General features: G+C 39.6%; 1 protein-coding gene across 7 annotated transcripts in view; it reads right to left on the reverse strand.

Moving 5' to 3' along the window:
• Positions 1-14,106, reverse strand: part of MACROH2A1 (macroH2A.1 histone) — a 47,761-nt gene that overhangs the window by 16,744 nt on the left and 16,911 nt on the right. For 4 of the 7 annotated variants that reach the window (XM_086621620.1, XM_086621617.1, XM_086621619.1 and 1 more), the window contains exons 3-5: positions 8,448-8,554; positions 6,765-6,962; positions 4,085-4,195 (exon numbers count right to left, since the gene is read on the reverse strand). In XM_086621620.1, the coding sequence (XP_086477746.1) occupies positions 4,085-4,195; positions 6,765-6,962; positions 8,448-8,554 (416 nt within the window). Of the gene's footprint in view, positions 1-4,084; positions 4,196-6,764; positions 6,963-8,447; positions 8,555-10,135; positions 10,185-14,106 lie in introns of those variants that run through there. The other 3 variants (XM_086621621.1, XM_086621618.1, XM_086621624.1) reach the window with 2 other exon arrangements.

Below are 14,106 nucleotides of genomic sequence, written 5' to 3' on the forward strand. Positions count from 1 at the left end.
TCATACACGGGATTTACACAGCAACCAGCTGGTAATTAAAGTTTCAATTTTAACAGCATCAACAAAATGCTTAAAAAGCTGCTCGTCCCTGATAGCATGTGTTGCCAGCTAAGTATTATTTTGCTAAATTTTGCGTTCAACACGCTGTTAGCTGATTGCCAAAAACCATAAAAAAAAAAAATCAGACGTTTTCCCATAGAATTAAATCCTCCAATGAGTAATTGCTCTATTTTACTACTCAATAGTATGAAGCATGTAGTAGAGAAGATGTGATCCCCTAAAGGGCCACTCAGAACAAGTAAATAGGAACAACCTGCATACACATGTGCAATGAAGAACGGACATAACTTCAGGTAACATTTACTTTAAATGTTAGTTAGATAAAATGCAGGTGGCACTTAGCACACCCATGGGTATTTTCTGAGCCAAGCCTTGCATTTCTTATCTCAGACAAAATTACCTCTAAAGTCTTGGAACTTTTTCTGGTATGTTTCATACAGAAAACTAAAGATGTCTGCTGCAGACAACAGCAAAAGTCTCTCTGAAAGTCCAAACTCTAACGCTTGGGCCTGAGGTCTGACAACTCTGCCTCTACTCTCGAATTGTCTTGGGAAAAACAAACTAGTGAATGTGCAGAATACCACATTTTCATTGGGATGTCACTTGTAGGATGTGTGATTGTTTACATAATAACTACATAATCCTTAATTAGCGTAGCACTAATACATTTCTACGGGTATAACTGAAGGGTTCTTTGCCATTTCCTGTCTTCTAAAAATTTCTAGCTGAAAGTCAGCAGTTATCTAAAGATTTAATCGAATAACAGTACTTTAAAAAACTGAACAATACCCAGGTTTGCAAAATTCTCATTTGTGTTTTCAGTAATTAAATTGGGGAGTATTAGAAGGATCAAGAGCTGCTCTAGCAAACAAACCCCTCCCTTTTCCCTTCTGCAAACATGAAGCCAAGAAAAAGATTTTTCCCATTAAACACTTATGAATGGCGTGATACTAAGAACAGGATTATTTTCTTCCTCCTCTGCACCTGGTAAATTATTTCCTGATCTAACAGATCGTGGTTTTGCAGATCAAAGAGACAAGCTGCAACGGTGTTCAAGGATGTCACAGGATGTTCAAAAGATACGGATTGTTTGTCTGGATTTTTTGGTTTCAGCTATGTTTGCACTGTAGTTTATTAAGAACACAGAGTGTGAAAACATACTGAAAATCTGTATGTACAATTCAAGAAAAATCAAATAACTGCAATTAATACAAATATTTTTGCTTTTCAAATGGAAAAGCTGAAAGTTTTTTGACATATTAAGCTTTCCTACCACCCATGTGAAGAATGTAACTGTATCTCCCCTTTTCAAATGGGGAAGGCAACAGAGAAAGAGAAAATTTACAGTATTTCTGCATCAGCCAACTTCGGAAGCCAGGGGTCATGGTTTTCAGGCCTCCAGCTGAACCACCTAAACCCAGTTCTCCCTACCTCAGAGCCAAGCAGATTTTTCCTTCCCTTGAAATGCAGTTTAAGGAGAGTGAGGCTCTGCTGAATAGCAGAAGGGTCCTCCTCCAAGCAGGCAAGCACCTTCTGCCCTCACACGCATTGGAAAAAGCATCATGCACAAGTCTAACGAACCCAACTGCAACACTACTGCCCAGAATAGCTTTGACGAAAATTCTTAGGTTTTTTTTTATGAATGTCATGTGGCACTACTTTCAGACAACTATAACGAAACAGATTTTTTTCTGTTAAGCATCAGACTTAACCTTGATTCTTAAAATGTTTATCTAAGTTTATCTTTTTAAACAGCAATTGCCTGTAGAAATGGCTAAGGAGAAGCACTTAACTGATTCAAAGTCACTTGGGTTTTTATAGCTAACTGTTGTATTTAATTTGTAAATTTCCAAAATAAATGGCGATTATTTGAGACTTCCATGTGTCACTTAAATAATTAACAACCACCACTATCAAGGAGGTTGCAGTCTGCCAAACCTGCACGTAGCAGCAGACATCCTGCTGTACCCAGGAGCCCTCGGGCCCGTGCAAAACAGACCTCGAGTTTAGGAGAGAGGAAGCATTCAACTCCCCCCGATTCCCTGATTGAAAGTTTTACCTTTGCCTTTTCTATCGCAAGAAAAATCAAAATTATTTTGATAATTTTGAAAATAATTTCTGGGGAATGGTCTGAAAATATGTCTAGGAATACACTGGCATAATAAGCTTTTTTGTTTTTATGATAAGTAAAACATCTTTGATCACTACGGCACACAGGTTTTTTGCATTTTAAGCTTTCCACATTTTCAGTCTTAAGAGAATTTAGGTTGGTCTAAATGTGCTATTTTGGGGGTAAAATCAGAACAAAGACATTAATACATTATTTACCAGCTCAAACAAGGTAAGAATTTCATTTTTAACTCACACATAACAGGACACAGAAAATGCTTATATTTCTTAGACATAGCCTCATTTTCCTAGATTTTTACACTAACCATTTACTGCCTCTGAAGACAGTTTCTCACAGGGAATCAAAAGCAAAAATATAATCTGTGCTAGACACATCTCAACAGCACCTACACACTCTCTACCTCTCAGAAAAGAATCCAGTTCGTTTGGAGTGTTCTCTCCAAACAGGAGACAAACGGGGTTTTCGTTTTTATTTTAATTATGTGTGCTGTTACAAATAAAGGAGAACATCTGGCCCCTCTCACGCCCAGGGCTAACAAACAACGAACCAGCATGGGGATGAACATGTCATACCAGTAATTTTTTCAGGGGGCTGCACTCCAAGTGAATGAGAAAGCCAGAAAGTCCATTTCCCAGTGCAAAGTGCTCACAGGAAAGCTCTACAACAGACACTGGCTTTGCTCACCACAGCTTAAAGCAGTCCGGGAGTTCATGATTCTTCTCCACTGAGCCCAACAGCAAAGCTCCATTGATCTGCTGGGCCAGCCTTGCTGGAACACACCACTAGGTCTTACTACTGGTTTCCTATGGTAACTAAAAGGAGCTCAAAATCAGGTCCAAAAGTCTGACATTCTGACATTACTTGCTTTCTTGAAATAGTAATGTAGTTTATAAATTTTGGGTTCTAATTTAGTCATCAAAATGGTTTTTAAATATGTTCTTTCAAACCCACCCCCCTAGTAGTAGTCAAATAACAAAAAAACCCTACCAAACCACTAAAATGTGGAAAATCAGAGTCTTGCAAAAATAACGTTACTCTCATGCATGTTAAACTTAGCAAACAAACTGTGGAAGGATAAATGGAGAACAACCTCAGTATGAAATAAAAATGAGTCAGAGGAGACACATTCCACAATGGACAATGGCTCATCTTTTATGACATACAACACAATGATCTGATTACTGAATGATAGAAGAAAGATGCAGTTTTACTTAACAAAATTTTGTATCACGAACTAAAGGCAGGTTTCAAGATAAAAGACCAAATTAATTTAATGATTTGTCTCTTTAAATGGATCCTCTCTTTAAGCAGATATGTATTTCTTTTAAACCACCCCATGTCTCAAAGCATATTCACAGGGAAAAAAGGATCGTTGACATCTAGCTTTTCATAAAGGCATCATTCATTATTACACAGCATTAACTTTTGTAAATAACAAAGCGGAACAAAACGTGAAACCACTATTATGAACAAATGTCTAAAATAGGTTTTGATAAAACCCTGTAAATCATTTACATCAGCAATGAAGTGGACTGCCATTGGAAAAAGACATTTTTTTCTTAGAATAATCTCATCTTTGGCAGAAGCTTAGCTGTAACAATTTTGCTGTTTATGAATAAGGTGAGAGATTACAAGCACACAGGCTTTCCTTCTATTTGAGTATTTAACTATGTAGCCATATGAAGACTCATTTGTGTATTTTTAAAATGTTCTAAAAGTTGTTTCAGAGAATTTCTTTGTTCAAAAACTAGTATCATACACCTCCTCAAGTGCTCAGTGGGAAAACGTCCATTGAACCTAGACGTTTTGGGGAAAAGGGGGGTGGGTGGGAAGGGGTATTCCCTAAGCAGCACTGAAAAACAGGTAATCATTTATAAAAATGCAGAAGCATACCTTCTGGCCAAGAAACAGACTTTTGGTGGACAGGACTGTGAAACCATCTGCAGGAGTTCCCTCTGTTGTACTGTCAGCACTGGCTGATTTGCTCACTTCTCCCTGCTTCTTCTTCCAAAAATATAGTTAATTAGTTAACTCGAGGCTGAGAGAAAAACAGTTTAATAACACTTGGATATATGACATGCCATAAATGCTTACAAGGCAATAAAATCCCAGTACAGACACCGGTGTTTGGATTTTATCCTTTATTCTAACTAAAGTGACTGATTACAGCTGAAGCAAACAAAAGAAAAATGACCTCAACGTTTGCATATCTACATAAGCCTTTTCTTGCCTACGACGGTGCACAATTCAGATGAAAGTTGTCTTAAACGTTGCAGGAAAACACAGAAACAGCCCCAAACCTTTGACAGTTTTCTACTGGCTTGTGTGGAAAAAGGTAACGTATCTACCTACATGTGTGGGCAGACATTCATCCTAAGGTAAAAACTGACTTGTCAGTGCAAAGTATCTCCCTCTGTGAAGGGAGGTGCTCACAAACTTATTTTTAGAAATACTGCTTTGAAATCTGGAAGTCCTTCAAGCCAGTGTCAGAAGAATACATCTCCTTTCTAACTGCCTCATAGTAGGAAATGGGCTGAACAATTTTGTCTGTCTTGTTTAACATCACCTTCATCTCCAGTAAAATTGTAGGGGGACAGGGAGTTCCCCTCAACCACCATTCCATTTTTTCAACTGTATTACTGAAGTGAAATGACAGGTTTCAAGAATGAACTGATTAACTGAATAAAATTGGGAATTAGGAACATTTTGAAAACGATGCTTCATGAAGACAGTGAATTGACTGCTGTGGTTATAAACTCGACTGGTGTCAAAAATCAGTTCATATTTTCAATAAAATTACTACTTATTATTTCATATAAGTATTTGTGCCTCAGCCATACCTATGCTGAAGGTAAAAAGCACATCTGGAATAGTAAGCAAGCCACTGTTCTCCTATTGTCCCTTTCCAAAATATATAAACTAAATCTGTGGCTGAGCAACTAAAACGACTTTGATGCAGGGCTATATTGGTGCTTCTAGAAGCTGTAACCATGCTTTACTTTACACAAATGTTTTGAAAATTAGATTTTCATGGGTCCTATTTCAATTCCCCAGGAGTTTACTGTTAGCCAAATACCAATATAGTAAGCAGACAATACAGTTTATTGTATGGAAGAAAAACAGAACCCCACAACAGACTTCCTGCTTTTGTAATCAAGTAGGGGAAAAAAAATTCCAGATTTAGGGAAATTATTAGTGCATGGCTATTAGAAGCACTGCACTTGAAATGTCAGCTACTAGGTGTTCTGAAAGACACAACTACATTCAACAGTTCAAAAAACAAAAAAGTGAAATAACCAGAAGAGTGACCAAGTAAACAGTAACAGAGACATACAGGTTTGACAGGGAAGGCAACTTTCCACATGCACTGTCCATTTCATGTGAAATTTTTTTCTTCCTACTTTCATAATCTACTGCTTGACAGTAGCTGTTTTACAAAAAATAACCAAAAAACAAACATCCTTGGTTACACAAACACACATTAGAAAGACTCCTTACTCCTACAAACTGAAACTAAAAAAAAAAAAAATGAAGGATTCTTCTCCTTAGCTTAAATAAAAATGTTATTCTTAGTTTCCTAGCATAAAAAAAATAATCACATTTTGGTCCTCTTGTTCTTCCCCTCACCTCCACGATTCATTTTGAATGAGTTTAATTAATTACTAGGAATTAAAGAAAACCTCAAGTCTAAACATGGAAGAGTCTCATCCATAACACAGTAATAACAAAGGAGGATGTTTGTGGGTCTTCAGCTCAGCCAAAGAAATTCTCTGTAGCCACAGCCCAGTTTCTCTGATGCTGCAACAGACTCAGCTACCTGCTCTAGCAGAATTGCATCCTCCTTCAGAAGGAGTATTTAACATTCCTTAGATTTCATCAAATCAACTAAGAGGAATCTTATACTAAGGTGGAATAAACCAAAACTTGTTAAAAAAACCCAACAAACAACAGAAAAATACAACAATTGGCAACAGGACTCTGACACGCTAATGGCTGAGGATATTATTACAACACAGTTGACTTCGTTGTTTTTCTTCGATATTTAAAATTGCAAAACAGTGCTGTAGTGTGACTTCACATTTGAAAAAAAACAAACACTTTTGAACAAAATACCCAGCTTTCCTGTTTCTTGCAGACACATATCAATACTTGAACAAAGTCCAAGCAAGTTTACTCTGCCAAGCCCCACGTGGGCTCTGTGCAGCCACAGCCAAGCCACCCCTACGGCTGCCGTGACAGGTTGTGTCTGCTCACCCATACAGCGTAACTGGAACAGCCCCCCTACACCCTCATCTGCCTCCTGGTGCCTCCAGCTTGCACCCACCTACCGACTGTTTCATCCCAACAGCAGCATTTACAGCTCGCCCGCCCGTCCTGCAGACCTGTGCCACTTCTGAGGGTTTTCAGACTCCCAGACTAGGGAGAGGGCAGTGCTCCTCCTTCAGCATTTGCTCAACTGCTGCTGAAATCACTGTTGTTAACAACACATGGACTGGAAAGTCTCACCACGTGACGCTCTCTACAGCTACTACCAGCCAGCTTGTTTGGGTTTAAAATAAATGGATTACTCTACCTTGGATTTCCTTGCCCCTTTCTTGCCGCCTGTTTTCTTCGATACCGTTTTTTTCTGTGATGGAGACTTTGCCTTCTTTGCTGGAGGTGGCGTGATGATGGCTTCCAGTTTTCCTTTTGATCCTCGCTTCTTTGCCAGCAGCTCTGGGTGAATATTGGGTAACACTCCACCACTGGCTATGGTGACCCCTTTCAATAGCTAATAAAAAAACCAAAAGTTGTAAATGACCAATTTCAGCATTTACTCACCAATAAATAGAAAATGGCGTTTACTGCAAACTTTGTACATTGCCTTGAGTTTTAACTGGTTCTTGTACGTTTCTCAACACATTATCCTTGAGGAAGAGAGACACGAAATGTATGAAACGAAGCTGATCATGTACTAAATTTTAACTATAAAGGGAATATGTATTCTTCTTGCATATCTGCTTATCTCTTGGGCTCACACAAGATCTGTTTCTGGGAAACCATGCAATGAAGACTGTTACCCAGCTTCTAGAAGAGGACAGCCTCAGCCACAGACATGAGGGCTTTGGAGGGCAGCCTGCGTGAGGGAAGGGACCCCAGAGTCCACGGTACAGGACTGCAATGGGCACCACGCTGTGGAGAACCCAATATATGTCCCAATTGCTGAATTTTCTTGAAAAGGCATTTTTTTAAAACTGAAAATTTTTTTCTTAGAAAAAGAAACTTCAAATGGAGGGTAACATTTATACAAATCTCTATACCTGGAAGTCTTTCTTCAAAAAAATCTTTATGTAGTTGAAGAAAAGCAGATCAATATTCAAAAGTGTGCGGTTCATTCAAGCCTTTAAAAGCAGAGGTGAAATATATCATGTTCTGTATTTGAAACCACTTTAACCCATTTTTTTTACACATCTAACTGGGACTAATTCACTACTTGGGAGGATATAAATGCTGACATCAAATTCCCTCAGGTACTCCCACCTTCTGATTCACATTTACTGCTCCCCAGCCACAACTCAGCGAGGCTCCAAGCTTACAAAGGGATGAGGAATGGAAAGTATTATCAAACTTCAGACAAAGCCAGGAGGACGTTGGTTTGGGGATTATTTTTTTTCCCTGCTCCATCGTGATACACAGCTATGGAAAAAGTATCTTTTCAGATGTGTTTTTACAGCACCTCACACAAAGGTACATTAATCCTAGCCAGTGCCTCTGGCTGACACCACAACACCATAATAATAATGCCCTAGTTAAAGGCATCTTGAAATCTGCAAAAGACACAGACTTGTAAGAGTTCCAGAGCTCTTAATTCTGCGGTCACAACGACAGACTTCAATGGGAACAGGATAGGTCCCACTGAGTCCTAACCTGCTCAAGGAGGAAAACAAACAAACAAAACATCTACAAGATTTTCTCCGTGTCTCTGTAGAGTTTATGAGAATGTCCCACTCTAACAGAAGTGGTTGTAATAGTGCCAGCAAATGTCGTATTGCATCTCCATTGCATTTTTTACACATTTTTTAAGAGTCCTGAAATACATAATTAAGCTGAGTGCTGTAGCTAGTTACACAGGCAGTGTGCTAGGGAGAGAATGAGCTGTTTCCTGGTGGGCTACTCAATAAGCAGAGGTCTTGAGTTACAAGTCAGCTATATGGAAAGACAATTTTAAAAGCCCTAAAGGAAATCCTGGCCCTCACACGGCAGAGTTTTTTCTTACCTGATTTAATTCTTCATCATTTGCTACAGCCAAGAGGATGTGTCTAGGAGTGACTCGACCCTTCTTGTTGTCCCTTGCTGCATTTCCAGCCAATTCAAGAATTTCCGCTGGGGGAAAAAGGAAGTCCCTTTTAATTACTTTGCAAGCGTTAAGAAAAATCAATGTGTTACTCAGCATCCATGGAAAAAGACACCTGAATTATATCATGTTATTGCTAACTGCTACAGAGTACCCTCAACAGACATCTAACTCTAAAATTGTAATTTTCTTTTCATATGTCTAATCACTGAAGGGCGAATGCACGCTTGAAGTCCTGTGGTCTAAACTATATTTCCTTTTCTGTCCTTTTAAAGCAGTTCCCCTAGATTCTTGACTTTTCAGTGTTGTTCTCAAGGCTACTGTGATGTTCATCTCCTAGGATCCCTCTCGTATCAGGTGACAGAGTATTAGATGTACAAATGCTATAGTCATAAATGTGAGTTCTGGCTTGCATTGCTTCTACTTTTTTATTACTGGAAAAGATGCTATTCTCAGTTTCTCATTTTTAACATTATGGAAGCATGTAAGCACACATCCAAGTCACGACACTAAAAACACAAACTCTGCTGCTACGCTGACTTAATGATTTTTTTTTTCCTCAATCTGAGAAGAAGTTTCTGTCCAGAAAAAGTAATTGATGAATCATGTTTGTTTGCTCCTAGTAAGTTATCTTCTTAGAAGAAATTTCCAGTCCTGACAAAATATGTTTAATAGCTGTGCATATGATGGCTTTTATCGGAATTAGGAAAGATTAACTTGCTCCCCTGTAAGAATGTGTTACCTCCTAACTTACCTGTCTTCAACTCAAAAAGCCTTAGGCAAAGAATGCAATTAATTACAAGAAAGTCTGGGGAACAATTGAAAAAAAAAAAGACATTTATCTGACTTTGCAATTACGTGCTATTGCTGTCTCTACTACACACAGCCTTTCATCTCCCTCTGTGCAGACTGTTTCATTATTGCTTTTGGTATGTTTCTTTTTGCAAATCTGGTAACATTTGGAGAAAAAGAGAAAAAAGGAAAATGAAAATGCCTTTTTTTTTTTTTTTTTACATCTATTACACACTAATATATTAAAATTTAACATCAAAATAGAGTCTGACTTTGTGTTTAACAACTGACTATACCATGAAAGCTCTTCCATAAGCTCGCTTTAGAGGCCAATACAACTGAATTAAGACATTAATCTGGAAACGAAAAAGACTAAAATCAAAGCTCACATGACCACATGCCTTTACCATAACACATAGTAAATCTTAAGTAATACTATACAGCACAGACTATGGCTTTTCATTAGGCTGAATTTAACATGATTCTCTAATTATTTTTCATCGTAAGTCCCGTAATAAGCTAGTTACATCATCTACTGGAAAACTTACAGCTGCTTCTGGATGTTCTACAGTTAAGCTTTGTCAAGGATTTTGGTAGGCTTTTCGGTATTTTTGTGTTCTTCAAAGTGCACAATTAACTTTATTATAGGGTGAGATAGAATATTAAGTCTAAGCCCCCAAAAGTAACTCAACATTTCATGCTGACAACAATCGCTTTAATTTATTTTTAAAGCAGGATTAGCAGGCTAAGGTCAACCTGACCATGCTTTCCACACCTCCAAAGAACTGGATTAACCTGGCACAATCCTTTTCACATACTTCTCAAAAGCCCCAGCTCAGACACGCGAGGTTCAGCTTGCATCCAGCCGCCTGGTGGGACAGAAGACCATCACCTTCCACCGGACAAGCCGTGCTCTCGGTTACACCCCGTGCAGCCCCTCTGTAAGATTCTGTGTCACGGCACTAACGCCAGCATCGCCACCTCTCCAGATCAGCAATTGTTTTATTTGTAGCTCAGACTTTATTACCCGCTGAAAAGAAGCATGGGAAGGGTTTTTTGCTGCAAACAGCAGACGACTTTTTGGTTTGCCTCCGCTTCTTTACTGCATCAGGCACTGCTAAACAGTTGGGCCATGTTATTCTCTGCAACCCATCAGCGTAACTATGCAGACAGGTCATTTTGGAACTAAAGAGTCTAAGAAAGTGTTATGCCTGTAAAGCACAGAGGAATGTTTTATTTGTTCCTCATAAAACTAAAATGTCTGCCTCGTACAGTGGAGAACTGTTCTTGCAAGTGCTAAGCCCTCTTCCTTGGACAGGAAACTCATTTTGAAATTACAGTTTTCTAATGGTCCTTTAGGGAAGTTGAGGTACCCCACTTCCTTTTCAGGAACAGAATGCTTTGCTCTGGCCTTCAGGACCACAAAAGAGGAGCTGAGGGGGAGGGAGAGGGGAGGAAGAGGGCATGGAGGGTGGAATTTTTCTTCTGGGCCTTCTCCTCAGCTCTCCAATAACAATCAGGCACAGAGAACAGCAAAACACAGCTATGTACACAAGTCTGGGCAAAGAGGCACTCTCCCCCCTTTTTCAAAACAGAAGATTTGGAGGTATTTGAGCTGAAGCCAATATAGGCAACGATTTTTTGATTTGTCATAGAATCATTGAATACCAGGTTGGAAGGGACCCGAAGGATAATCTGGTCTAACCTTCCTTGGCAAAAGCGCAGTCGAGACAAGATGGCCCAGAACCCTGTCGAGCTGAATCTTAAAAGTTTCTAGTGTTGGGGAATCCACCACTTCCCTGGGGAGATGATTCCAATGGCAGATTTTTCTCATGGTGAGAAATTTTCCTCTTGTGTCCAACTGGAATCTCCCCAGGAGTAACCTGTACCCATTACCCCTTGTCTTTTCCACGTGACTCCTTGTAAAAAGGGATTCTCCATCATCTTTGTAGCCACGGGGTTACACTCACATTGAGCTGCTTCTTCACCAGGACTTCCAGGTCCCTTTCCACAGGGCTGCTTCCCAGCTGGGTAGATCTCAACCTGTGCTGCCCTCCTGGACTACGTTTTCCCAGGTGCAAAACCTTATACTTGTCCTTGTTGAACTTCATAAGGTTCTTGTTAGCCTGCTCTTCCAGCCTATCTATGTCTTCCTGCAGGGTGGCTCTCCCTTCCGAAGCGTCCACTTTCCTACACAGTTTGGTATTATCAGCAAACTCCATCAGGGTACGCTTGATCCCATCATGCAGATCACTTATGAAGATATAAACAGCACGGGGCCCAATATCAATCCCTGGAGGACCCTGCTTGTGACAGGTTACCAGTTTGAAAAAGAGCCATTGACCACCACCCTCGGGGTGCAGCCTGTCAGCCAGCTCCCCACCCACCGCACAGCCCTCTTGTCTAGACTGTAACATATCAGTTTCTCCAGGGAAGCCATACAGAAATCCAAGTAGACAACATCCACCGCTCACTCCACATCAACCAAGCAGGTTAGTTTGTCATAGAAGGCAATCATGTCATGAAGTGCAATTTGCCCTTGGTGAATCCATTTCCTGGATCCTCATATAACCCCTTCTTGTAGACGGGGGTGATGTTAGCCGCCTTCTAGTCTTCTGGGATGTCCTCTGATCTCCATGACTTCCCAAAGACTACGGAGAGTGCCCTTGCAACACCGTCAGCCAGCTCTCAACACCCTCGGGTGGATATTGTCAGGGGCCATTGATTTGTGCTGAACAGTGCTGGCAGAGAGAGAAGTGAAGAAAGTATTGAGAACCTCTGTCTTTTCAGCATTGTTGGTGGTGACTAATTCACCTCTCCTGTCTAACAGTGGGCCAATATTTTCCTTCTGTTTCTGCTTGTTGTTTACATACCTGAAGAATCCTTTCTCCTAGTTTTTGACATCTCTGGCCAACTTCAATTTGAGCTGAGCTTTTGCTAACTGCATCTCTGCATGCCCTGGCAATGCTCTTGTAGCTCTCAAGGGGTATTCGTCCACTCTTCCATCTCCAGTACACTTCTCTCTTGGTTTTGAGCAGACTCAGAAGGTCGCAGCTAAGCCAAGGAACTCCCTTGCTCCACCTACTTCTCTTACTTTTAAGGTGGATGAACTGTTTTTGTGCTTCCTGGAGAGTGTTCTTGAAAAACTCCCAGCACTTGCTAGCCCCTTTATCTTCCATGGAAGCTTCCCATGGAATCCCTCCCAACTGAGCTCTGAGTGAGCTGAAGTTTGCTCTTCTGAAATCTAAACCCTTTGTCTTAGTAATAACCTTTAGCTTGCTCAGCAGGATCCCAAACTCCCCAATCCTGTGACCACTGCAGCCAAGGCTATCGCTAACTGAGATAGGACAAAGCAGGTTTTCTTGGTTTGGGAGCAGCAAGTCCAGCAGTGCCTCATTCCTGGTTGGCACATTTAACATCTGTATGAGGAAGCAGCCCTCTATGCATGCCAGGAACTTGCACTGACAGAGACAAACCTAATCCAAACCCAACAGATCAGAGCACTTATGAATGCAAGAAATGAAGACTTTCTGGATCTGGACTACTTGCCTGGATTTTGCTTGCAGCCAGCCTTACTTTCATATCTGTTTTACGCTACTTTAATTCTAAACATTTAAACGGTGTTTCATCCATGTTTTATACCAATATTAAATTAGATTAAAATCCAGCTCTCTCTGTAAGGGAGCTAATTCAAATTTCCAGAATAATCACTCTGGATTTAGGTGTGGAGCTGGAAAAACTAGTAGGTGGGAAAAGGTATTTAAAATTGAGACTGGATCTGAATTCTTAGGTGAGACCCATCTTTGGAAGTGCCATTCTACCAGGTTCAAAGGTTTGAGTCATTGAAGAGTTGTGTTTCATTAAAGGTAATCTTCCAACAGTGGGGAAAAAACAGACATTCAAAAATCAACTCCTGCCACTGAGCAGGGTCAAGAGAGAAAGCTTTGCTTCCAAGAGCTGAGGCAAAAGAAAGTGTTAAGAGCTTCCATGACATCAGGATACATTCAGCTTGTATTTATCCAGCCAGAAGACCAAAACAAGAACATTTTACAAAAATGAGGCCTCACAAAAAGGATGGAAGTTGCATAATGTCTATTCCATTCCTTTCATATATTTACTCAAGGCATTTCCTCCCTAGAGAATGATTACAGCACCACTGCTCAGGCAAAAGGCAACTATGAGACACACTTTACAGAAGCACTGAACACCAAAATCTGTTTGGTTTGGTTTTTTTCTTTAATGAGGAAAATATACAAGTTATTCAATATTATAAACATGTGAAGAAATAATTCTTCAATTACTACATATTGAAATTTTAGGCTAATATGAAGAGATACTCTTTATATTTGTACAAAGAGCTTTTCTGTGCTTTTAAATAATTTTAAACAAAAAAAGCAAAACAACATGTGTTGCTTTAACTGCAGATACAAAACAATAGAGTGAAAAAGCTGTGAGAAGTATATAATTAGGAAAGAAAAAAAGTAAGTAGGAATGCTAAGTCAGCATGTGATATATTCATGTATGGAGAATAACATATATTCGTGTTATGTAGCACAAAAAGGGACGGATGCCTGACAGTCTGACTATAATATGAACACATTGATTAATTTTAAAGACATAGTTGGATTAATATTTTTCTTCTTTTCACTCATCTTTGAAGTAAATGGTTAAAGTGGAAAGAGAAAGTCCTAAAAGTTAAGAAATTTTCTCTTAGAAATTACCCTAAATATAGTTCTCATTTATATCAAATGAAAAAATCCTTCCGCAATGTTCAGAACTAGGCAGATGG

Source organism: Tauraco erythrolophus, chromosome 16 (genome assembly GCF_009769465.1).
Source record: "Tauraco erythrolophus isolate bTauEry1 chromosome 16, bTauEry1.pri, whole genome shotgun sequence".
NCBI classification, from domain to species: domain Eukaryota; kingdom Metazoa; phylum Chordata; class Aves; order Musophagiformes; family Musophagidae; genus Tauraco; species Tauraco erythrolophus.